General features: G+C 39.7%; 1 protein-coding gene across 3 annotated transcripts in view; it reads left to right on the forward strand.

Annotated features, from left to right (window-relative positions):
* The window catches only part of LOC126162193 (intraflagellar transport protein 80 homolog), a 432,276-nt gene that overhangs the window by 295,293 nt on the left and 109,038 nt on the right, over positions 1–27,945 (forward strand). For all 3 annotated transcript variants that reach the window (XR_007535032.1, XM_049918521.1, XM_049918522.1), the window contains 2 exons: positions 4,092–4,263; positions 4,370–4,492. Coding sequence is in view for 2 of the 3 variants with exons in the window: in XM_049918521.1 (XP_049774478.1) it covers positions 4,092–4,263; positions 4,370–4,492 (295 nt within the window). In the remaining variant the exon portion in view is untranslated. The remainder of the gene's footprint in view (positions 1–4,091; positions 4,264–4,369; positions 4,493–27,945) is intronic.

A 27,945-nucleotide genomic window follows, 5' to 3' on the forward strand; every position in this document is an offset into this window, starting at 1 on the left:
GAGGAAGTACTGCATAGAACTGGGGAGACAAGGAATTTGTGGCACAACTTGACAAAAAGAAGGGATCAAGTGATAAGACACATTTTGAGACATCAAGGAATCGCCACTTTAGTATCAGAGGGAAAGAGGGAAGTGAGAGAGAAGGGGGGGGGGGGTAATAATTGTAGAGAGAGATCAATAGATGAATACAGTGAGCAAATTCAGAAGGATTTAGGTTGCAGTAGGTAGTTGGAGATGAAGAGGCTTACACAGGATAGAGTAGCATGGAGAGCTGCATCAAACCAGTCTTTGGACTGAAGACCACAACAACAACAAACCTTCCATCTGCAGCAAACACAACCAGCCACTAACTGGGCTAAAGATCAGTGGTTTGGTTTAGTGACCAAATTGCAAGTAGAGTTTTGTGTATTTTCCATATTTATTTAGATAAATGCTAAACTCAGTACCCACTTACGACCATCTTAAATAACACACAGTGCAGGTGTTTTATTCAGGGAGACAGATCATACTGTCTACACATCTTCATTAAAGAAGGCTGAGATGCTATGTTAAAAAATAATTTATTGCTTAAAATGCCACAAATGCAAGGATGAGTGAGTATTGCCTGAAACAGTGACACAATAAAGAGAAATGCATGAACTGTTGAAAAATGAAAGAAGGCTTTCTTGAATAAAATGCTTTAATTTTACCTTGAAGTTCAACTATGATCACCTGTGAAGAATAATACATATACGTTTATTTCCACAATATTTACATTAGTGAAGACTCAAACTCAAAGAAATACTGAATCAAATTCACACAATAAAACATGTAAATTTCGGACTCCAGAAATGTGGACAAAAAAGTGTGTTCCTTGCGTTATACTCACAGACAAGAAAGGTATTATTTCCAAGAGATGGAGGAACATTTGAAAATACACTAACTAAAAAAGATCAAGGTTTAACATCAACAATGAGTTCACTAAAGACAGAGACAAGTTCTATTTGCACAAGGACAGAACAAGAAACTGTTCATAGTTTTTCTGGAGGTACAATATGGCAAATCATTCATTGCAATGATGAGTAGCAATGGACCATAAATCAAATCCCGCAGGTTTTTAGTCTGAACTTCCTTTATTGAAGAGCATGTGTTTTTAACTGAGATGAACTATCATCTTTTGCTTAAATAAGACTTGATTGCAGCTAGAAATGGGTTGCATGTGCCATAATATTCCAGTTTTACAAGTATGGTGTTTTAGGATTTACACTCAAAGGTTTTGCTGGGATCACAAAGTGCAAAGGATACCATACATATCCTTATTTTTGAAGGCATTTAACGATTGGTTTAGTAGTAATATTTTTACTGTATTAAGATTCAGACTGACTGTTGGAGAGGATATCATGCTTTTTGAAACAGTTATTTAGCTGGTTGTGTATTAGAGACTTGAAAACTTTGGAGAAAACACTCTCTGTATGAACAGTCATCAGAAGGCCCAAGTTACCGAACATCCGCTGTGTCATCCTCAGCCAATAGGCATTTGTGAGTGTGGATATGGAGGGGCATGTGGTCAGCCCACTGCTCTCCCAGCCACTATCTTGTAGAAAACTGGGACAATTGAAATTGGTTGGTAGTTTTTGGGCAGATTCTTCTCTCCATTTTTTGAGATTGACATCACTTTAGCAGTTTCATGTACATCAGGGAAAATTCCAGATTCTAAATATGTATTAAAAGTGAAAGTAAAAGGTTGACACATAAGAAGCATTTTTTTTTCAATAATAATTTGATGAACAGTAATAGACCATATTATTGGAGTTGGCGCTGCTTTTATATAATAAACTAGGGGGTGACAACATTCCAGTGGAAGGCATCCCTCCAATGTAGCTCAGCACCAAGCAGGTCAAATGTGTGTATGCCGTTTTGCTTGATTTTGTTTTTCGGTTCACATGCTAAGGTTATGAAGTAATCATTCGCTTTTAAGTCCAGAACTGCAACCTGCTGTGTGGGTTTGGGAATTTTTTGATTGATAATGCCCCATGCTTCTTTACATTTATTGGGAACACCATGTGTGTAATCTCTGTGAAGACAAAAGAATGTAGAAACACATCACAAATTCTGAAATATTTGTGTCCACCGAAGTGCAAGTGTGGGCTTCTGTGTCCACAGACACAGACACAGGAAAGAAACTCCATTAACATAGATGCATAGTGAAATTAAGGAATCATAAAGAAAATATCAGGCAAAAACTTCCCACCCTCTTGTGAGTCATGGCACAAATGGCACTAAAACATGTCATGTTGCTGTACTTTTAGATTCAAAGATTTAATGTGTTGCAGAGTGGCTAGTTCACTCCATTTTAGTCCTGCGGTGAGTCAGCTGCATTTATAGTGTTGCAGACCTCACTGTCTAGTGGTCAAACCAACATATCATTTTCATCATTATCGTTATCATGATGTCACTAGCAGAGACAATTTTTTTAATCTGTTAAAACACAGGAGTGAATCAGTGTCTGTAAGACTCTTTAACAGCATCTCTGACTAAAGATGTAAAAAATAATTTTAAGGGAGCTAGAAAACATATTTGCTTATCACATGTGAAAGAAAATAGATTGCAGATTATCTGAGGGGTTGCCTACAAACATTCATCTCTGAGTACAAACATGTGGAGCTTAAATGAATAAAATTCTAAGTGTTGTACAATACACTTTAGACATGTATGTACCATAAGAAGGTGTGAAGGATGGGAATGGTTGTTGACTTGACGCACATAATTGTAATCCTATATCATGATGTTGAACTGACGTAGAATTATGGAACATTTTATGCTCATGCATTTTGATGTTTTTGGAAAGTGAAGTACTTCTGTATAGGAATCAACATGTACTCCACAAATCAAAAATCTTGTGAGACTCAGCTTACCCTCTCTGTTTATGAGATCTAGAGTGCCACACTGCCAGCTCCATGAGGCTGTTTGTGGATGGTGTGTTGTATATACGAAATTTGCAATGTTAGTGTAGCAAAATGTAAGAAAACCTGCAGAGGATCAACACATGGTAAAAGAAGTGGTAGCTGATCCTCAAAATGTAACATGTTGCACATAAGTATGTGAAAAGATCCAGTACTATTTGATTACATTAGGGCAATAAATCACTGGAACCACCAACAGCCATACAATATCTGGGAATAAGCATCCAGAGTGATTTAAAGTGGATCTACATCATAAGGTTTGCTATAGGGGAAGCAGATGTTTGGATGAGACTCATGGAAGAAACTTAAAGAAATGTAACTCATCCACATATAAAAGTGACTTACAAAACTTTCATTCAACTGCTTCTTAAGTATCGTTGATCAGTCTGGGACATTAATGTGAAGGATTAATACAAGGTATAGGGAAGGTCCCCAGTGAGAGAGGGGTGCAACTTGTCACAGGCTCATTTAGTAATGTTCATCAAACTCTAATTTTGGAAGCTACAACAGAGATGTTGCGCATCGTGGTGTTGAAATTCTGGGAGTGTGTGTAACATCTAGAGTCAAACAATGTATTGCTTTCTCCCACATACTCGTACATCTTGTAAAGTGATCACAGTGGGAAAATTGTAGAAATTAGGGCTCATAGGATGGCTTACAAATGGTCATTCTTCCTGCATATCTCTTGTGAATGGAACTGGAAAAGGGGGAAATAAAGCGATACAAAAAGTACTTGTTGCCACACACTGATGGTGACTTCTGGAGTAGAGATGTAGATTTATACGTAAGTACAATGAATACTGAATCACTCTGCAGTGAGATGAGGCCGTACAGGATTCAGTTCAAAGGAGTATGACACTATGAATATAGCATTCAAATAAAACTTCATTCACATAGGGTGGGGGTGATGGAGTCTTTCTGGATATTCAGTTTTCATTTATACCAGTTAATATGTGTAAATTATATTTTATGCATAAAAAAGTAACAACAATGAAAGTTGTGGATCTCTTTAAAAACTGACCAAAGAAATGAATCGAAGTGAAATAGTTGAATGTGTGAACATGCTGATTGATTTTATCAAGAAAGCACCTGTATATTGATTTCTGCATTTGTCTCCCATTTATTAATGTATTGCTCATATGTTTACAGTGAATTTGGAAAAACCCCAGTGATTGTTAGTTTTGTAGGGAACCATTTAGGCATCAGACGTACTGATGGCTCTTTGGTTAACTGCAGTATTTCACCCTATCCATCAGTTCTGCATAACTATGCTGCTTCTTCCAATTGGAGTGATGCTTTAAAACTATGCCGACTTGTCAAGGTTTGTATTTAAAAAAAGTCATCTATTACTAGGATGAACTGCTTCTGAAGTGTACCTAATGAAAATTGTTTTGAATATTGTAATGCTTCATTACTGGTGTCTGTAGGATCCAATTTTATGGGCTTGCCTTGCTGCTATAGCAACACATGCCAAAGAGTTAAATACAGCTGAAGAAGCATATGCAGCTATTGATGAAGTGGATAAAGTTCTCTATATCCAACGTATTAAGGTATGTCTCATGAAAGATGTTCTGTATGTAGAATACTTCTAACATCTGTAAGGGTATCTGTGGTCCATATAATTATGTTTGTTTTTATTATCATTTTAAAAAAAGAAATTGAGAAAATGCATGAAATATAGTTTTGTTAATGAGAACTGATATGTATGGCAGTTTTCCCATTTTAGTCCAAATAATTGCAAAAATTATGCAGCCACATTATTCTTGTAGAATAAGACCCAGTTTGATAGATTAGCTCAAAGTGCACTTTTAATAAAGTATTTGCTGTAGGAGATTACAGTAGATAGGACATTATAAGTATGCTGAAGCTTAGCATCAAGAACACATTATATGCAGATTTATGCCACAAAAAATCCAAAGTTCTGCTGTGTAGCCTGCAGGTTGACAAGGAAGCACATGAATAGCCATCAGATGAAGTGGAAACATGAAATCTTAGACATCTACATCTATGTGGAACTGAATAATATGTCTATGGAAAATGGGTTTGTCCTTCCACGACATTTAATCTTGCACCATGCTCCCACTAGCAGTAATGTGTGTTTGGAACTAGTAGATGGAAGAGAAATATATGCAGTGATGGCCAAATACCACAACATGAAGTGTGACTTGATCATGGAGTAACTGAATCTTGTATGTGTGGATGAAAGGGCATAAAATATCATCCACAGTGTTGGCCCAAAGGTGGAACATTGCAACAATTGTGTGTGTCTCTGTAATGGCAGTTACAAGCCATTTGCTGTAGGCTGGATGGGTAGCACCTATGCTGCTGTAGCAGATTCTGTTACCTGCATGTTTGCCTGTCAGATGATATGTAACTCAGTTGTGCAGTCAAGAGTACTTCTTTTCTTATAAGAGAATAACCATATCACATATACCAATCCCACCTAGTTTTATATAGAACTGTTTCAACATGTAGCTCATAACAAAATTGTAACTATTCAGTTCTAGTTGGTTGAAAAAAAACTAGTTTTCAGCTTAGCTGTATTATTATGTAGAAATGCTGTTGAAGCAGTCAAAACTCCACGTTGGAATATCAATAACATAGGAACACATAAATTGCTACATATCATAAAAATGACATGATAAGTTGCAGACAGGCACAATTAAAAGACAGTTGTACAGAAGCTTTTGGCCACAGCCTTCATCAGAAAAAGAAGGAGAAACACACCATACATTCACTGAAGCAAGCGCACCTCATATATGCATGAATGCCAACTCTTGCAGATGATACCTGAATGCAGCTTTTATGTGGAATGGAAGCAGCAATCGGAGGGGAGGGGGGGGGGGGGGGAGGAATCAGGGAAGGGAGGGGGACAGCAGTACGTGGGTGAGGAGAGAGAGGAGAGTACTGCCTGGCAGAGTGTGAAGGGACTAGACAGCCAACAGGTGCAATATCGAGAGCTTTGCGGCAGGGAGGTGGAAAAAATGGAGTGAAAAAGGAGAGGAGTGAGGAAGGATGGGCAGATGCATTGGCAGAGGGTGGCAACACAAAAGGGGGTGGCAGATGAGACTGGAAGGAGGAGATAGGACAGAGGGGATGGAAATTGTTGGGTGGAGGGAGTGGGGAAAGTATGTTACCGTAGGTTGAGGCTCAGATAATTATGGGAGCAGAGAATTTGTTGTAAGGATAACTCCCATCTGCATAGTTCAGGAAAGCTGTTGGTGGAGGGAAAGATCCAGATGACTCTGTTGTGAAGCTGCCATTGAAATCAAGGATGTTATGATCAGCTGAATTCCTGTGTGCTGGTCTGGATAGACATCTGCCTATTACACATTACAACCCTCTTCAATAGCCGGCAGTATCTGTCGGTCAACAGATGAGGTCGGCCTGTACGCTTTTGTGCTGTACATGTCCCTTCATGTTTCCAGTTCACTATCACATCAGAAACAGTGGACCTAGGGATGCTTAGGAGTGTGAAAATCTCATGTACAGGTGTATGACACATGTGACACCCAGTCACCCGACCCCATTTGAAGTCCGTGAGTTCCACAGAGTACCCCCATTCTGCTGTCTCACAATGTCTAATGGCTACAGAGGTTGCTGATATGGAGTACCTGGCAGAAGGTGGCAGCACACTGCACCCAATATGAAAAACATATGTTTTTGGGGGTGTCCGTATACTTTTGATCACATAGTGTACATCAGGCAGATTTGGTTGCTAAGACATCTACTTGAATTCATTGTAATGCTCCTCAAACCACTGTAGCATGATTCTGGCTCTGAGGCACAGACAATTATACTACTGAAAGATGACATTGCTGTCGGGCAAGACATCAAACATGAATAGATTCAGGTGGTTCGCAGCTATCAGCTAGTCTTCGATTATTACCACAGGTCCCATGCAAGCCCAGGAGAATGTCTTCCATAGATGATTCACCCATAGGACCGATATGTTTTTGGTGATCATCAGTAGAATCCCAATGGTCCTGTGCCCACTGATAATGTCACTGGGTCAACATGTGAACACATCTGAGTGGTCTTTTATGGAACCCCATGTTCAACAGTGTGCAATAAACGGTGTGTCCTGAAGCAATTGTGCATGTACCAGCATTATGCTCTTTCAGCAGAGATGCCACAGATCACCCTCTGTCCTACTTTACAGAGCTGACAAGCCTCTGAACCTCACATTCTTTGAATAACTGTGGACTTACAACCATTTAGCACCTAGTTGTAGTTTCACTGCCGTGCTACCTCTTTCCATAGATGCTCACGACAGTAGCATGTGAACATTCAACCAGCTTCACCATTTTCGAGATACTCATTCACAGGCTCTTTATAATAGCAATCTGCCCTTTGTCAAAGTCACATATCTCAGTGTATTTCCTCATTTGCAGTCCATATCTTCACTATGGTGATCGCCTGTCCATGTCTGCTCTATTTACATATTTTTGCTGTCGCGTCACATGCTTGCAACACCACTAGGCAGCATCCAACATTGCACTGGGCAGTGGCCATAATGTTTTGGCTTATCAGTGTATTCTGCCAGTAGTTTGGTGGAGCTTGCATATTTTGCATATTAACCTTGTTCAGACTTAGAGTCATCTTATACTGAATCGAACTCTGACTCTTAGTAGGGAGTCTGTATATTTCATCACAGATTAATACTTATAATCAGTCCATCGTATGACTGTTGGATTTTTTGTGTTGATCCCAACTTTGAACAATTTTAAGCTGTGGAGACATGCTGTGTTACCTATTATTTTAATTATATTGTGATTTTACTACACACTATATTGGAGGCTCAAGCTATTTAAATCTGCTTAACTTTGCTGACGATTTTAATCACCATTCTGCATTTGTGTTTGATTAAGCAGAGTAAACTATTATTATTGAACACTACAAACTGTAATTATTTAGAGTACTGCAGGTATATTCAACTGGACATTGTTTAATCTGATACATACATCAAGAACAATTTATTATTTTATTTACAAAATGCACACACATATGGTTGACAGCACCCTCTATAGACAATGCAGAGACAGAGCCAAACAACTTCTATTTCAAAATATTTAACTGTGCAAGTTGCATCATCCCAGATGATACCATTGCTTGCCGTCACCTGTGGGCTTGCCCTGAGGAGTGGTGCCCCAACCATGACCTAGGGAACTTCATATAGCTTGCACAACCATGGTATTAGTAGAGAGTTTCAGTTTAACATTAATGGGTATGTTCATCTTAATGACATGACAAGGCCTCTGGTACCATGTGAAGAATTTCTTTAACTTACCTTATGAGCTATATAGGCAGGTTAACATTATCCACAGCAGTGTATCTTTTGGCATATGTACCTTCTTGCCACTCTAGTGTGTTCATGTTGGCTTTCTCCATTTGATCCCATATTGCTTGGAAAATTTTCACAAAATCTTAAACAGCTGACATACTCTTCTCAGTCCACTATTTCACTGTCTGGAAAGGTGAGAGCATCTTCTGACTGTGGAGTACCTTGTATGCCAAGAGCCCCACACTCCTGTGGATCTTCATGTTTTCATGTTATAGGCAGCATCTTCTCTATATTCCAATGCACATGTTAGATTTTGCAATTGGTCTGTGGATGCAAAGCACTTGTTTTCAGTTTCTGGATCCACATTAACGGACATAATTGCTTCATTAACTCAGACATGGAATTGGATCCCTTGACCCATAATTAGTGCTTCTTGGGTTCAAATCTTCATAATTAGTGTTTAACCATAGCCTGTGGTGCTGTTTCAGTCAGCTGACTAAGTAATTAGATAGTAATTTTCGTGACCCAGCAGTCTCTGTCTGTATTATCTCTATGACCAGCTAATCCAAAATCATTTGTTTGCTTCAGTAGTTCAGCTCACAAAACAGCCAGTACAACTATTCATGGTCCCACATAGTTTACTTAGATAACAGACTATCATCAATAATGAACTGCAGTTGTGACACAAACTGCTTGTGCCATTTTGCTGATAGTACATGTACATGCAGTACAGTATGCATTTTACAGCTTAGGGCATCTGCAATATCATATGTCTTACCCAGATGATGTATGATGCTGAAATCAAATTTACTAAGTGTAAGTGCCCACAGTGTCAAACTTAGTAGGCACCTTAACTCTGCGTGGGTCCATTATGGCTTCAAAATTCCTTGCATATAAACAGCAGCAAAAATAAGTTGTGCCATAAATAAGGGTTAACATCTCCATTTCCATGGGCGAGTAATTTTTCTCAGCTTTGTTCAACTATCATGAGGTGTACGCCACAGGATGCTCTGACTTGAAACACACCCAAGTGTGTGATTACTTGTATCATGGTTTTAATCTCACGATGTTCCATCTAACAAGTGCTGAAATGTGACTGGTGCATTCTTTAATTCAAATGGCATACATCAATACTGATATTGGCCTGATGGAACAGAAACTCTGTTTTCAGATAATCTTTTAGTGCTACTTCTGCCGGAGGCCAGTCAATCTGTAGATCTGTTGCCGTAAAATATCTGCATTGTCTCAACTTATCCAATGTTTGTATAGATGTGTGTGTCAATAACTGTATGTTTATTCAGGTATCTCTTCATAACAAAACTAATAGGTGTTTATTTCATTAGTGCTCTTTTTTGGTTCAACCACTACTGGTAAATGCAATAGACTAGTACTTTATTCAGCGATCCCATCTCTTAACTGCCGGTTGATAAACTCCTTCACACATTGATGGTGATGGTATACCTAATAAAGTTTTTGATGTACAGGCAATCCATTGCCAATTGGGACTTTGTGTTGTATCACTGGAGCGACTGATACGGCTTCAGGAGGAGTAAATGAATCTTCATGTTTTACTAGCAATTCCTCCATGTTTTTTTCTACTCACTTGTCTGAATGAGTTCCTTTCCCATGTAATCAAGCCTTCTTGCCATAAAACTCTCAATTGGCTATCAGTAATCCTTTAAATGACTCCACATCTGCGTTTCCAAAAGTGCCAGCCCAGATGGGCACTACCCAATTCCTGTCTAAGTCATGTATCCATACCACAATCTGATGCATGAAATGCCTCATCTTATCCAGCTCTTTTTCTTTTCTTTCTTTCTCTAGTGCCTCCACTACACATAATATATTCAAAAGCATATCGGCTCCTAAGTGTACGCAGACTAGCATTCCTGTCCAGTCTCAGTATCACAATGTAGAAGTTGCTTATGCAGAACCAGACCTCCATAAAAGCCTGGAAGTACCTCTCATCTACCAGAAAACTCAATACAGATTATCTCAGTGAATCTACATTACTCGCACCTTGAAAGATCCTACTTTTTGTTATTAATTGAGAAGAGCCCCCATAGATGTAAAGGCAGGTGGTTATGATAGGGATACTAAGAAATAAACTCCACCTCTTGAGCAGTTCTATTTAAATAAAATTCTGAAGTGTGGGCTTCAACTAACTCCCAGGCATCAGAACTAAAATGGAAAGAAACTAGTACTCAAAGAAGTGTTACCTACTGTGAAGCCTAAATTTCTGGTGTAACAGTCTTTTCCAATGGCACATCGATGCGAGTTTAATTGACCGACTGCAAGCATTTGGCACATGACCCAGCCAGCTCTCACTGGTGGGAACTTTCCACAGTGATTCCTGGGTTGGTTTAAATAGTCACTCTTCAGGAAGTAATGAGCTGACCCCTAGTCACTCATGACTGGATGGACACATGTTCTGTCAAATGTTTTTTTATTCCAGTCTTTGATCACAATATAAAGTCCTTCGACAATGACTGGTTTCAGTCTGTAATGACCATCTTCAGAACTACAGTATAAAAACATACGACTAGTAGGCAGTCTATCTTTCAAAGCAATACAGTATTTCATATCACAATATACTCTCATACAAACTGGGAAATGTACAGATAAAATAAGATAAAACATATCTGTTCTACACCATCTCCTAATGTGAGAAAGCCATAATGGCACCGTGAAAACATATAAATACACTCAGCAAAGCATAGTCACATAGAACTAAAATATGGTGTAAAATAGGTCACATCATTCACAAAGTCATTTTGCAACTGGCGTTACTGTACAAAACATACTGAAGTGCAGTAGCTACCAGAAATACGTTTGCCTATTTGCTTCATAGATGTCACTACTGCGGACTTAGATGCATTCTTCATTTACGTAAGAACCATAATGTGATGAAAATACATGAGGCAAAAAACATGTAGCAGACTTTTAAATTTTGATAATTATTATAGAAATTAACTGTGATAAAACAAAAGAAGATTACAGTTAACCATAAGAAATTATTTAAAGGAAAAATATAAAGATAATAGGTGTGACACTTTTATGGTGAATTTACGGTCAAAAATAAAATTACATAATACACTGCCTACAGCAACATATATATTACCTATGAAAGATAAAATGTCTACATGACAAAATAACTGTATGGAAGAAAAAATAGATCAGTGATCAGCTCCCTCTGTTGGCTCAGCTGCCAGGATGTTCCACATGTGCGCCATGATCGTAAGAATGTAACCACTAGAGGTTTTTTTTGTACATCATGATATGTCTCCCACAGAAAAGGTTTATGCAACATCCAAAAAGTCAATAAATAAAATTATATAGTCTGGCCATACACTCCATGAATAGGTAGGGTATAATCAATTACAGGATTAGAGTGACGAATGTATGGAAGTAAAGCAAATGCATATTGTTCTTGACATAAATCAGCAACAAGGCTAGATATAAATAAGCGAGGCATTAAGTGGTTATTGTAGTATGTTATCAAACAAAGCAAAGTAGGCGTTGGGCACAAAATCACTTTGCCCATTGAGTACCCTTGTTTTTTGGCTTTGTAAATCTCCAACTCCTCCAACAAATCAAGAACACAACTCTTCTCTGCCCTGTGTAGAACACACATACAATTCTCAATATTCCCTATAGTGTGGTCAGTTTCTACTAAATGCACTAACAATGCAGTTTTGTTATGTGCCTGAAAATGCTCCTTGAATCTTACTTTAAAAGAATGGCCAGATTGACTGATATAAAATTTGCCACAACTGCTACAAATGATCTTGTAAACCCCAGAACTATCAAATTTATCAGAATTATTGCTCAAATTATGTTTCATGGAGTTTAAAAGTTTTGTTAACTTGAAAACCGCATCTAACCTTAGATTTCCTGAAAGACTTTTCTATTTGCTGGGAAATTTTTCCATAAAATTTCATTGGAATAGTTTTCAGTTTTTCTTTATTACTTCTTTTTTTCTGGTTAATTATGGGTCTGCATACTATTTATATTCTGTTTTTTATCATACTGTATGGACACATAACATCATTTTCAGAATAACCATTGGCTACTGCAATTTGCTTTAAGATACTAAGTTCTTGGCATATTTCATGGTAATCAAAACAGTTGGTGGATCATTGAGGTGATAAAGGCCCTTTTATATCATGGCGGATGGCATGATTTGGCACCAGTAACAGTATCTGTAAATGTAGGCTTTTCTGAAAATCAAAAATATATGTCTGTTATCAACTTTCTTAATAGTAAGGTCTAAATAGTTAATTGAGCTAGCTTCTTTTACTTCTGTAGTAAAAGCTGTTTTTTGGTGGATGCTGCCTATGGCTTGAGCAAATGTGGTAACCTCATTCTCGTTACCCTCCAGCAGTAGCAAGATGTCATCGACATAATGTTTATAATATATAGGACGAGTCACTAACTATTGCCACCTAGAATATCTCTAAAAATATGATAGCAGCTAAAAAGTTTGCAGAACAACGGGGGCCATAATATGACATTGGTTTTTTGTTGCTAGGTGGGGTCACTTCAGAGATATGAAGGTCAAATTTGTTATTTTGAATGGGATGCTATAGTTTGGTACCTATTTTCTGATAGCAGCTATCGATATGAATCCAATGATGTGTACCAGTAAGGTCTTTGAAGGCCAACAAAGGTCAAAAAGGTGGCATGAACATCCATTTACAGAAGGTATTCGAAATGATGACAATTGGTATCAGTGTCATGCTGCTACCTTCTTATCATGGATTGAGTGGTATTCCTTATCACTTTTGCACTTATCAAAGCACATGCTCTGACAATTCTCTCTCGTATATCATGCGAATTGTAAATAGTTGCCGAATATGGCGTATCCATCTAATGTGCCGTTGACATGTAAACACCGTTTGACACTAATAGAAATGATAAGACAAGTATTGTTGAATCAAGTGAATGTGAATGATGTATTCCTTCGAAGAACAAGTCGATATGCTTCTCATTTACAGAGAATGCCAATGAAATTCAGTGAGAGCTAGAGGCTTAAACACCGAAAGATATCCTCAGTGTACTCATCCTACACATCATACATTTAAATATGTGTATGATAAATTGAGAACAATTGGATCTTTGATGCATCGGAAATATATCCAGCAAAAGAAAGTTACTAACATAGAAAAGGAAATTGGTACTCTTGCCACTGTGGTTCGAGACCCTTGTGTTAGTTCGTGTCAAATCGCAAGGGAATCTGGCATGAGTCAGAGTAGTGTTGTTCGTATTCTGCATCGCCATAAATATCATCCTTACCATATCAGTCTCCACCGAGAATTAACTGGTACAGCCTGTATGCATCACATTGAATTCTGCCGATGGGCTCAATTCAGATTCAGAGGGATGACGGTTTATTAATTTGATTTTATTTACTGATGAGGCTAATTCATGAATCATAGAAACATTAATTTGCATAATATGGATTACTGAGCAACTGAAAATCCATGTTGGATTCTGGAGGACAGAATTATATGCCCCTATTTCATCAAAGGAAATCTTAATGGTAGAAAGTACACCACATTCCTGCAAGAAACTTTAGGTCTCTTATTGGAAGAAATACCTTTAGGAACAAGGAACAGAATATGGTATCAACATGATGGGTGTCCGGCACATTTTTTGCTGATGGCTAGAAATGAGTTGCAGAGACAATTCTCAAACCGTTGGATCAGACGCAGAAGAGATGTTTGTGGCCGGCTCATTCACCAGACTTGACGCATCTGGATTTTTTCTTGTGGGGATACATGTTGTTGTTGTTGTGGTCTTCAGTCCTGAGACTGGTTTGATGCAGCTCTCCATGCTACTCTATCCTGTGCAAGCTTCTTCATCTCCCAGTATCTACTGCAACCTACATCCTTCTGAATCTGCTTAGTGTATTCATCTCTTGGTCTCCCTCTACGATTTTTACCCTCCACACTGCCCTCCAATGCTAAATTTGTGATCCCTTGATGCCTCAAAACATGTCCTACCAACCGATCCCTTCTTCTAGTCAAGTTGTGCCACAAACTTCTCTTCTCCCCAATCCTATTCAATACCTCCTCATTAGTTACGTGATCTACCCACCTTATCTTCAGCATTCAAGACGTTAAAGATGTTCCAACTGCACCTGAAGATATGCGAGAGAGAATTGTCAGAGCATGTGCTTTGATAAGTACCGATGTGATGAGGAATACCACTCAATCCATGATAAGGAGATTGCAGCACTGTATTGATACCAATGGTCATCACTTCAGACACATTCTGTAAATGTATGTTCATGCCACCTTTGTGACCTTCGATGACCTTCAAAGACCTTACTGTTACACATCGTTGGATTCATCTCGATAGCCACTATCAGAAAATAAGCACCAAACTACAGCATTCCATTTAAAAAAACAAAGTTGACCTTCATATATCTGAAGCGACCCTACCTGGCAACAAAACACCAACGTCAGATTGTGACTCCCATTGTCCCATGCAACTTTTGTCCCACAAACTTTTCAGCCTCTATCATACTTTCGGAGATATTATAGGTGGCAATAGTTAATTACTCACTCTGTATAGTCTTGTCATTTAGTTGCAGAAATTTAGCAAAGAACTTACATTCTAAGTCATTCATAAAAAAGTATGCTAATGTATCAGCCAGACTGTTACCCATCCCAAGACCATTTTTTGTTGCTATATTTTGCCATTGGAGGTAAAAAAGATATAAGTTAATGTAAATATTAAAAGTTCTATTAATTCTGTGTATTCTGCAGTACTGGCCTCGTTATGAGTTAGCAGATTACATGTAATGTATCTGCACGAATGACCATTGCCTTTCTCTTTTTCCAACTTTGTATTAAGGTTTTTTTAAGATATGACTCTTGTGATTAATGGCAGTAAAAGAGTTACACTGACTGGATAAAGCTTTATTAACTTTAATGGCTGTGTCTGCAACTTCTAGTTTCATAATATTAGCTGCTTCACACACCATTTTAGTTTCAACTATGACTTTTGTTATGGTTCGATTATTAGCATTTGGAGTGGTGTTATGTAGTAAACCTTTATTCAGCAAAGTATTTTCATCCTCACTCAGTTCGATATTTGTGAAGTTAGATATCCCATCACAAAAACGATGTTGTCCAATGCCACCCTTATGTTTTACTACATTAACCTTCTGATGCTTTTGCAGTATGCCTAACTTTTTGTTATGCCTCTTTATGTTTACACAATTCAGGTAATTGGGCCCTAATCCAGCTCGTCTAACTTTTAGCTTTAATTGACAAGGCAAGGGCTGACCACTCTTTAATTTTCATTTTCTCGTAGTTGGGTTTGTTTGTTTTTATGATAGAGTAGCTAACTTGACAAATATTGAATTCGTTTTTATCTCTTACATGTGACAATAAATCATGTGCAGTTGAATTTATTTCAAGTGCTTGGCAATATATATCATGCGTAATCAGATATACCCCAGTCAAAAAATTATCCCCTGTCCCCAACACAATTCCTTTCATTCCTTACACCCATCAATGTTATTCAGCACCCTCTATAACCGCCTGACACCTTTACTTGCCACTTCCAACAACAACTTCCTTCCCAGCACTATCTCCCTCCCCTCCCCACACCCCACCACCCCCACCCTCCAACAATGGATCCGTGCTGTATTTATCTGCACCAGTTCAGAAAAGTTTCCCTATCCCTAGCCAAAACCCTGTCCCATATCCTGTTTCTTAAATGCTGCCTAAGCCATGGAATCCCCCCACCTCCAATGGCCTAACCCTAAAAATCCCTACTTCTGGATACCACCCCTCCTTCCACAATGACCCTCATCTTTTCAGACTCCACCAGTTCCTTTCCTCACAAACTTGGTTGTACAAAAAGACATTTCCATGGCACAGGGGCACAGCTTAACCACCTTCACTCCCTCTGCAAAGTACTGTTACTATGCAGTCCTCACAACCTACACTTCATCACCCAAATTGAAATCCTGACACTCCTACGCCCTGAAGAACATTCCACACACCATTTCCACAAGCTATTCAGCCTGCTGCCATCCTACTCCTGCCTTGGGGCACCACTATACAGCAGCCATCCTACCTTCAGTGTTCCTCCTCATCAACCTCGCATACATCCAGACCCTGCCTAGCTGACCTTTTCAGCCTACAAAATCCTCCAAAACCTCCTACCAACACTCCACAAAACCCAGAGCAGAAACAATCTCAAAATACTGTCGTTAACCTCTCCACCAAAATCCGCAGCCCCCACAGAAGTTTCAGTCCTATTGAAAGGCCTCATGTTATGCCCTACTCCCAGATTTAACCATGTTGGACTTGTGAAAGATCTACACCCTTTCAGTAATGTAAAAGGCCAGTACAATGCTGACAGATATAACCCCAAATCATTCCCTTCCCTGGCAACATCATAGGAGGAATGCAGGGCTAAAGATCATGGACAGACATATTCTCTTGGATAATTAGTCTGTGCAAGTTCCAATGGGGAATCCTTTCTAATGAAAAAGTTTCTGATTTTTGTAGAGAACTTAGAGAACAAGTTCGGGGAAGTAGCAGAAATCTCCAAAATGCAGAACAGGTCAGTATTGGTACAGATAGCATCCCCTGCCCAGTCACATGCATTGCTCACCTGTGACAAGCTGGGTGATGTCCCTGTCTCCATCACTGCCGATAAGAGCTTAAACATGGTCCAAGGGATTATATTCCATAGAGATCTCCTCTTGAAGTCTAATGACAAGTTGTGCACCGACCTACAGTGAGAGGTGTCCATCAGGCATCTGTATAGGGGGCCTAAGGACAACAGGGTTGCTACCAGTGTCTTCATCTTGGCCTTTGAAGGAGATTCATTGCCTAAAACAGTCAAGGTGATGATATACCAGTGTGATGTTAAGCCATATGTTCCTAGCCCTATGCAGCGATTCAAATGCTGGAAATGTGGACTCATGTCCTGTCGATGTAATGTCAGTCCCACATCTTGGTACTGTGGACATCCATCACACATGAACATTCCTTGTGCCTCTCCTCCCATTTGTGTAAATTGTGGAGAGCACCATTCGCCCTGTTCACGGAAATGCACTGTTTTTCAGAAAGATTGGAAAATAATGGAATATAAGACCCTGGACCGACTGGCCTACACAGAGGGCAAAAAGAAGTATGATCACTTGTACCCTGTGCCCATGATCTCATAATATGCTGTAGCTATGATGATGTCACCCTCTCCTACAATGGTAACCCCACCTGCTGTGCCTCATGTAGCAGATCCTCAGGGTCGCCAGACTACGCCTGCCTCCTTGATGCTTGAGGACACTCCTCCTCCCATTGCTCCCTTAACATCTACTTTGGGAACAATGCCCTCCCCAGCCATCGGGGACATCAGTCTCCACCCATCAGTCAGAGGAGAAACAGCCTCCTCTGGCTCCACTCGCAAGGAAGGGGTCCCTCAGGACACTGCCTTCCAAGGCTTCTGCTGCTGAGAAACTGGACATGACCAGTGGCTGAATGAGCCACAAGCTGCTCGTCATAGGGATTCACAATCTTCATCGTTTCCTGAGACAAACTCAGAGAAGCCCTCACAGCCAAAGAAACTGGAAGAGAAGTGAGAGACCAGAGAGAAGAAATCTATCAAGAAGAAAGAGATTCTGGTGGCCCCCACAGCACTTCTGGCAGGTTCCAATTCTGAGGTGAGGTGGAGATTGTAGCATCCCTCAAGGACCTAGAGCTCTGTGGAGACTCAGAACCAATGGACACAGAGGCCACAAGCCCTCACAGATGGCAGCAGGTGACCCTGAGGTGTAAACTGCCTCCTTGGTCCCTTCATGCCTTCCCAGACTACAGAAAGTGTCAATCTCCAGTGGAATTACAGTTGGTTTTTTTCCCCAGCTGACTGAGCTACGACAACTCTTGAGCATTACACGTTTTTTTTCCCTCTTCAGGAAACCTGGTTTTCAGCAATGCGGAACCCCACCCTTCATGGCTATTGGGGACATTACAAAAATCGTAACAGGATATCAGGCAAAGTCTGTGTATATGCTCTGACTGGTATATATAGTGATATAGTGAACCTGTGTACCTTGAAACATCTTCAGGAGCTGTGGCAGTCAGGGTGAGCACAACACAGGAAATTACCATCTGCAACATCTTACTTCTTCCAGATGGTGAAGTACCACAACATGTATTGGCTGCACTAACTCCTCAACATCCCCCAACTTTTCTACTTCTGGGTGATTTTAAGACTCGTAATACTTTCTGGCTGTGGTAAAGCTGTCAAAAATCTGGTAATTCAACTCACTCTTTTCCTCCTGAATACAGGTGCCCACACTTATTGCACTGTGGCACATGGTACGGACTCGGCCATTGATCTCTCTGTTTGCAGTCCTGGCCTTCTACTGTCCATCCACTGGAGAGCTCATGATGACTTGTGTGGTAATGACCATCTTCCACTCTTCGAGTCCCTCCCCCAGTGTCACTCACCTGGACACTTTCCCAGATGGCCTCTAGACCAAGGCTGATCTGGGACACTTTCATCTCGGCTACAACCACTGGATCTCCATTGCTTGGTAACATCTGTGTGGTGATCCGAGATGTTACATCAACCATTGTTTCTGCAGCTAAATCAGCAATACTTTGTTCCTCTGGTTGCTCCTGGTAGAACACATTGCCTTCATGGTTGCCTGAAATTGCTGTGGCCATTAGGGATTGTAGGTGGGCCCTACAATGTCAAAAGCAGCACCTGTCAATGGAGCAGCTCATTGTCTTCAAATGGCTCTGTGTCTGGCTGTGTCAACTAATCAAAGGACAGAAGCAGGAGTGGTGGGAACAGTAAATCTCCACCACTGGAAAACGAACCTCTCCTTCCCAGGTTTGGACTAAGCTTTCATGCCTTTACAGATGTCAGACCCCTGCAGGTGTTCGTGGGATTTTCACACATGAAGCTGCATATACTGACACATGGAGATGTATATACTGTGTCTGAGAATTACCACCCTGCCTTTCATACCCTAAAACAGCAAGTGGAACAACAACACCTATCTTGTACTACACACCACCCTAAGCCATACAATGCTCCATTTAGTGATTGGGAAATTCTCAGATCAATTGCAGATTGTCCTGACACAACCCCTGGGCCAGATCGCATCCATCACCAAATAATTATACATCCATCAGCGGGTTACCAGAGTCACCTCCTTGCCATCTTCAACGTATAACATTCCATGCAAGCTGCTCCAATGTATGGTGAGTTGGCAGTTGTGTTGGCTCCTTGAGTCCCAAGGTGGTTTTCAGCAAGGTCACTCCAGCACTGGTGACTTGGTATTCCTGGAGTCTGCCATCTGAATGGCCTTTACCTGCCGTCAACACTTATTGCTGTCTTTCTTGACCTGACAAAAGCCTATATAGCATGAGTAGGGTCTCTGGGGCTCACTCGTGATTTTTATACAGAATTTTTTGTCTCTCCATACCTTCAGAATCCAAGTCAGTGCTTCACACAGTTCCCCTATATCCAAGAGAATGGGGTCCCACGTGGCTCTGCACTGAGTGCCCCACAACTTTTGGTCGCCATTAATGGTTTTGTAGCAGCTGTGGGGTCCGCAGTATCACCCTGCTTATATGCTGATGACTTCTGTATTTCCATTTGCTCGTCTACTATTGGTGTGGCTAAACATTGACTGCAGGGAACCGTAAGAGTGGCACAGTTGTGGACCCTCACCCACGGCCTTCCCGTTTTGGCTGCCAAGACTTGTGTCATGAACTTGTGTCGCCATCACACAGCTCACCTGCACTTTATCTTGATGACCACCTCCTTAATGTTGCGGACTCTTATCACTTTTTAGGACTGGTTTTTTATGTCCACTTAACTTGGCTTCCCCCTCTTCATCACCTTACGCGAAAGCGTTGGCAGCACCTTAACATTCTTCAATGCCTGAGTCACATGGACTGGGCTGCAGATTGCCCTACACTGTTGTACCTGTACAAATCCCTTGTACAGTCCTGTCTTTACTATGGGAGCCTGGCGTATGGTTCAGCATCGCCCTCAACATTGCGAATGCTGGACCCTATACACCATTATAGAGTCTGACTTGTGATGGGAGCTTTCTGAATGAGCCCAGTGAACAGCCTACTTGTTGAAGCTGGGGTTTCTTCACTGCATCTCAGATGACAACAACTGCTTGCAAATTATACTGCACACATTCACAGCTCACCTAAACATCTGAATTACCATTTCCTTTTCCTTAACATAATAATCCCCAAATTGGGGATTACAATTGCAGTCCATGACCAGACCCTTCTCACTGAACTCAAGTCTTTCCCTCTACCACCTCTCCTCAGGGTCCACCCTCGTACATCTCCATGGCATATACCTCAACCACAGCTTCATATGGATCTCTCAAAAGATCCAAAAGACTCAATTCATCCTGCGACCCTCTTCTACCTGTTTCTCTATATTCTATACATGTCCCAGGGTTCAGAGGTAGTTTATGCAGATGGCTTGATGGTCATATTGGGTTCACTTATGCTCATGTGGCACAGTCTGAATGGGGCTTCTTTTTAAATGGCTGCAGTGTTTTCGCTTTAGAGCTGATAGAGCATATCTGATCCTGTGCTAGGGAGTCCTTCCTCATTTGTAGTGACTACTTGAGCACCTTACAAGCTCTTGACCAGTGTTATCCTCACCTTTCTGTGGTAATGGCCATCCAAGAGTACATTTACATCCTTTAACAATGTGGATGGTCAGTAGTCTTCGTATGGACCCCAGAACACGTCAGAATCACAGGAAATGAACTTGCCAATAGGCTAGCTAAAGAGGCTACTCGCAAACCGAGTCTGGAGATCATCATACTGGAATCTGATCTTTGATTGGTATTACGCTGCCACTTTTTAGACATTGGAATATGGAATGGCACATCTTGACTTTGCCGGACAAGTTATGCAAGGTAAAGGAGACAATGAGTGTGTGGCAGTCCTCAATGTGAGCCTCTCACAAGGACTCCATTTCCCTTTGCTGGCTTTGCATCAGCTGTACTTGAGAGTGGTCCACATCTTATTGCACTGTCCAGATTTAGCCATCCTGAGACAGACTTTTAACCTTCCTGACACACTACCTATGGTGTTAGGTGACAATACCTCAATGGATGATCTAGCTTTTTGTTTTTCTTTTGGAGGCATTCTTTTATTACTCGGTCTAAGAGTGGGCATGAGGCCCCCTCTCCCAGGCCCTTACCCTGCCTCCACTTTAACTCATCCTTGCTTCTGTGGTGCTGGCTGTTTGACTTCATGTTTATCTTTTCACCATTTGTGTTTCTCTTGTCCTGTTTTTTTTAGGCTGAAGATTTTAATGTGTTGCAGAGTGTGTGGCACATCCTTTTTTATTCTTGCTATCAGCCAGCCCAGGCCATTTACTATATTGTTTTAATACCGTCTTCCGCTTTTTCCCTTTCAGTTAATGTTTTCACTTTTGGCTTGCTTCCGTCATTTTTTTTTCGTTCAGCGAGCCCCATTTAGTTTTTTGTTCCTTCCCCAGATTTCAGGTGAAAGAATTCTTTTAGGCTATGGTTTGAATCCTAGACCTGTGGGACTAAGGAAAAAGGGGCTCATGACCATGCAGTTTAATCGCTTTACTCTACAAACCAACCTCCCAAAGCAACGTTCCACTACCGACCCAACTTCCACAACATCTTAGTCCAACCCCCTGCCACTCCCACACCCAACCCCTGCCACAGGGATCATACCACTGTTGAAAATCCAGATGCAGGACCTACCCAATCCACTCACCCAGCATCACCTACTCCACTCCCAGCACAGGCTTATCCTACCCCATCAGAGGTTGGGCCACTTGTGAAGGCAGCCATATTATATACCACCTCTGCTGCAACTACTGTACAGCATTTTATGAAGGTACAACAAGTAACCAGCTGTCAACTAGAATGAATGGCCACTGCCAAACTGTCACCAAAAGCAAGATATACCACCTAATGGCACAACATGCAGCAGAGCACAACACGTGAGATTTCAGTGGCTGCTTCACAACCCGTGCTATCTGGATCCACCACACCGCCACCAGCTTTTTCAAGCTGTGCAGATGGGAGCTATCGTTACAGGACATCCTTTGCTCTTGCAACCTTCCTAGCCTAAACCTAAGGTAACTCACTGTCCTCCCCCATCCCCCACCTACTAGTGTGTGTGTGGGGGGGGGGGGGGGTTATGCACGTGTGTACACATGCGGTTATGGGTGGGCATGTGCATGTGCATATGGAAGTGAGTGGGTGTGGGCATGTACACCATGCACTGCCCCTGTATCCCCACCTAATTTGTGTGCTGTTATCTCAGGTGCATTTTATACCAGAAATTAACATAAAAATGTCCAGCATTTGATTTAAAATTCCCATGTTATAAAAATGGTCATATATTTGCTATCACAAGAAACCTATCTCTATTTGGCAACAGTTGGATCAACTAACTGCAGCAATGTAGTGCAACGATGTGAAGAACATGAATTGCAAGGAGCTGAGGATTGCTTGCTAAAACTGTCTTCACCTACCCCATCATCACAAACCCAGAACATTGTCTAGCCTATGATGTGTCATTGTAGTTTGTGGTGCTAGTGAACATGAATTGAAAGCGATTTGTGTTATCAGTAACAGTACAATATTTTTGTTAGTAGCTAGTTTCATAATGGAAAAAAATAAAAGGTATTCATATTATGTGGGCTGTAAATTGAAAGTGATAGCATATGCAGAAGTAATTCACTATTGTTGGGCTAGTAAAGGAGAATGGAAAAAAATTGAGGATGACTAAATGTGCAAATAAAGAAATGAATGCAAAATGGCCAAAAATAGAAGATGACGTATTGAAATGGATTCAAGAACATTGTCAAAATGGCACTGGAATTAATATAAAAATGATTCAAATATACGCTAATAAGATAGCACTACAGTGGAACCTAACAGACTTTAAGGGTGTAGTCAGTTGGTGCTACAGTTTCATGAAGCATCATGGGCTTAGCATGCAAATCAAAACCAAAATATCTCAGAAAGTACCACAAAAATATGGAGAGAAAATATTATCTTTCCACTGCTTTATTATTCAACATTGGAAGAAAACCAGTGTGGAACTAAGCCAAATGGACAAAACTCCTCTGATATTTGATGTGCTGAGTACAGAGGTGTTGCCATGGAAGGTGCAAAAACAGTAACTATAAAAACACGTGGACATGACAAAAATGCACTACATCATTGTCCTTTCACGTTGTGCTCATGGTACTAAACTTAATCCAGTGATCATTTTCAAGCACAAAACAAATGCCAAAACCTTCTGAAATACCACCAGGTGGTGTTGTTCACTTACATGACAAGGGTTGGATGGATGAGGCTGGTGTGAAACTATGAATTAACAGAGTGTTGGAGAGAAGGAAGGGTGCTTTATTGAAGAACAGTTCTCTTCTTGCACTGGATCAGTTTAGTAATCATTTGAAAAATTCTGTGAAAGGGAACACTGAGACAGGGAAATACAGAGCTTGCTCTTACTCCAGGAGGACTTACTTTACAATTGCAACCTCTTGATGTCTCAATAAATAAACTATTAAAGTGTATATAAGAGAAGACTAAAACAAATGGATGATGGATGAAACCCTATATGAATTCACACCGAAGGGAGCTTTAAAATGACCTACAATAAAACAGTCATGGCCTAGAATGAGAGAATACATTATTATTAAATCTTTCAAGAAGTGCATCATAAGTAATGCTCTTGATGGCAGTGAAGAAGACCATGTTATATATGAAGAGGACAACACTGACAATGAAGAAAGTTCAGGTGACCATTTTTACTGATTTTAAAGTTCAGTTCGGTTTTATAAACAAAGAATTTTTTTTAGTATGGCTTTGAAATCTATTAATAAAAATGGTAAAAATGTTATTTTTTTGAAAAACTGCTTAAAAATTAAGGACATCTTGTAGTCTGTAGTGTCTTATGGCCCATAAAATATGTTATCTTCTTTTTGTTATCTGATGTGACCATAATTTTCTCATAATGCATTTGCCTTGATGTTTTGAATAGTAATATATGTGGGGGGAGATAATGGAAATTAATTAATAATTGCTTGAAATACTAGAGAAATTGATATGAAAGAATAGTTGAAAGAAATTTGAAGGTAATTTATGAATCTGTACACAATCCCGGTTCAACTTTAACTGATACCAGTAGCAACAGATCTTCAGTATCAATATACTCAAGGTCAATTTTCATAATTTTGTGTTACATATTGCTTCACATTAATTCACTAGTGTGTAGTCTTGATTATGACAATGTCAATGCAGGATTGCTCCTCCATTGTTCACATAAATTCTCCTTGTCTGCTCTGAACCTCTTGATGCAGGATCTCGACAGCGGGTGGACGTCTTAAATGTGCTAATAAATTATGCCTTCTGAATATCTTTTTATACCATTTTTAATGTACAGTTGAAATACACATTTTTTTAATGATGTTGGTATGACAGATCCAAGCATATGTCTGCATGCTACCACTTATAGGAAAAATGGGTGCAGACACAGCAATTAATAAACTGAAGAGTGTACTTCTTATTTTGTTTCATACAGATGTATCAAAACATTTTCCTTGCCACAAAACAACTTATCAATTTATCTTTGCCAGTGTTTGTAACCCATTCAGTTTACATATAGCTTACATATAAGAAAAGAATGAATAAAATTATATGTTTCAACACAGTTTGCATTACTATCTTCAGTATTTTGCAATATGTTTTGTAATGAGCTATAGCATCAACATCAGAGCTGTTTCTGACTGACAGATAGTTCCCTTAAAGTCTTACAAGGTATCTTTATATTGTGATAATCCATGGCTTCTTTGTAGACTTTGGTGTGGGCTAATTTTGTGGGAAAACAGTTTTCAGATATGGTAAGCAAATTTTTAATAAAAGTGTTGTAGTTTCCATTAATGCCATCAGTACTGGATACAACACTCCAGTTCATTTCTTTGAAGAGTTTCCTAAAACAATCAACTTTTGGCTTATTGAACTCATATTTAGAAGATTTTGTATCCTGATCAGTATTAACATCCAAGAAAAGAAATTACATGTTGTCATCCAAGAAGCCTTTGAGTAGTTGGGAAGTAGTAACTAAATTGTATTTTAAGGTTACTGAGTGCAATTAATTCTTACTGGAAGAGTTTTTAAGAAAATTTACCATAAAATTGAAATCAACAACTTTTTAAATTGTTAAATAGGCAATAAACTTCAAGGTGATTTATGAACACATTAAAATTATCTGCAGGTGTTTGGTATACCCTTTCTATTAGGAAGTATTTATTAGAAAACTCTGATTCTGTTGTACAGGCTTCCATATGTTGCTCTTGTCAACATTTACAGATGTTCTGTGTTTTTTTTATTAATTTTTTTTATTTTTTATTTTTTTAAATGACAGTTCCTGATCAATGTCACAACTCCTCCTTTCTCCATTTCTGCTCTATGGAACTGAGATGCTAAACTATATCCTGTAACAATTAAGACATCTATACCAGTGTATCAGACAGCGGAAAATCCAAGATGCAATGTAACAATATTGTGAAAAGGAAAGTTGCTACTCACCATATAGCAGAGATGCTGAGTTGCAGACAGCGCAACAAAAAAACTGTCACAGATATAGCTCTCAGCCGGTAAGGCCGTCATCAAAATTAAATGACAAACACACACTCACATGAACGCAACTCACACACACATACCATACACATATACCAGAGTATACATGATGTTCAGAGAGACAGATTGTGTCACCTGGATTGATGAGTCTAATCCTTCATCCTTACAAAGTGATCCTAAATCCTCTTGCCCCCTTGCCCAGTCCAGTACTAGGTTTAAAAATGGTGGTGACATGGTATTCCAATCCTAGTTCATTCTGTAAACATTGGCCTACACCTCTAACAACAGCGAAACTTTCTTTCGGGGGGGGGGGGGGGGGGGGGGGGGGGGGGGTTTATGGGCGCTCAACATCGAGGTCATCAGCGAACTTTCTTTCTCTTTACCGACTTCCCTACATTCTTACTTTCCAATCTATTGCTTAATGTTGTGCCCTCTCTATAACAACATCTACCTCAGGCTCCTCCTGTTAGTCAGTGTCCCTTTCCACCTCTCTTTACCATTCTGCCTCCTTAACCTTTCCAGATCTTTCCTAACCATAACTAATTCATCCAGAAGGGCAGCAGTTTCACATCTTGTTCCACTGTCTTCCTATCTGTACCGCATATCCTACAAAACCACTGATATGCTTGATTTCCTTCCCGAATTCCCACACCGCTACAGTCATCTCAATGGAAAAAAAGCTACAGCATCCATCACATTATATCTGAACTAACAATTGTATAGCAAGTTGGGCACTTTTTATTCATGGTCAAATAATACTTTAATAAGAATAAGTCAGTTATTTTACTGGTAAACAAGAAAACACGTTTACAAAAATTTGGCTAATATGCAACTGCTTGTAAACAAACTACTTCTGCAAAGTTCCTGAATTAGGCATCTTAAAATTTACACTATGTTCTGAAAATACGAACTGAATAATGAAGGGATATGCTCTACTTAAATTGCTGAAAGTAAAAAGAACATTAAAGAAGAGTGTCTAAAGTTACTGCACCAAAATGTAGACAAAAACATAACTTCAAACCAACTTAAAGATCTTTTCATTTTTTCTGTTGTAATACATCAAGAAAAGTAAAACATTTAAAAGTAAGCTTATTAAACACCAATAAATGTATTTATGAGTAATCTGTGCTAAATTGTTATTACAGTCTAAATAACTTATCTTTAAAACAGTGCAATACTGACTTGGCTCACCTGGCACAGGACTGCCAACAGGGCTAAGAATGGACTATTTTACATCATGCATAGAGGAGTTTAACAATAATTCTTCCCACACTCCATCTGTGAATGGAATGGGAAGAAACCATAATAACCGATACAATTGTGAGTAACCTTTGCTATACATTTCACAGTAATTTGCAGAGTATTGATGTAGGTGTAGAATGGAAATTAACTTGATTCCTTTACTGACTGGGTGGGCACTATTTACAAATGCCCTGGCCTGTCATGTCCTCAGGTAGTCAACATGTCATCATGCTGAAATTATATCCTTTACTTCAGTAACACCATTGGTTGCCAAACGGGTGGTCGTACAAACCTACTCGTGCTGGACAGGGTAGTATACAAGATATGTTCAAAAAATTCCAGACTATTCATAATTTTTGGAGCAAAATGCAGTTGGCATCCCTGCATATGCCTGTGTGTAGCTGCTGGACATTTCATTGTTTTATGGATGTTGGTTATTGTGCTTTATTGTGTAGAACACTGTGTCACACAGTCTGCGAATTTCAAGATGACATGAGTTAGAGAAGCAACGCGCCTGTGTTAAATTTTGCGTGAAACTTAAGAAAACTGTTACAGAGGCACATCAAATGATGCAATAAGCCTATGGTGCTGAGTGCTAAGCCGTACACATCTTTAAAAATGGCTGGACGAGAGTTAAAGATGACGCTCATTCAGAACGCCCTTCGATGCCTACCGATTGTGCTCATGTCAGGAACATCAACAAAATTGTGCATACCAATCAAAGACTAACTGTCTCAGAGATTGCAGAAAAATGTAACATTTCAGTTGGATCATATCACGAAATCCTAATACAGCATCTTGGAATGCATTGTTTTGCTGCC

This window comes from Schistocerca cancellata, chromosome 2, assembly GCF_023864275.1.
Source record: "Schistocerca cancellata isolate TAMUIC-IGC-003103 chromosome 2, iqSchCanc2.1, whole genome shotgun sequence".
Taxonomy (NCBI): domain Eukaryota; kingdom Metazoa; phylum Arthropoda; class Insecta; order Orthoptera; family Acrididae; genus Schistocerca; species Schistocerca cancellata.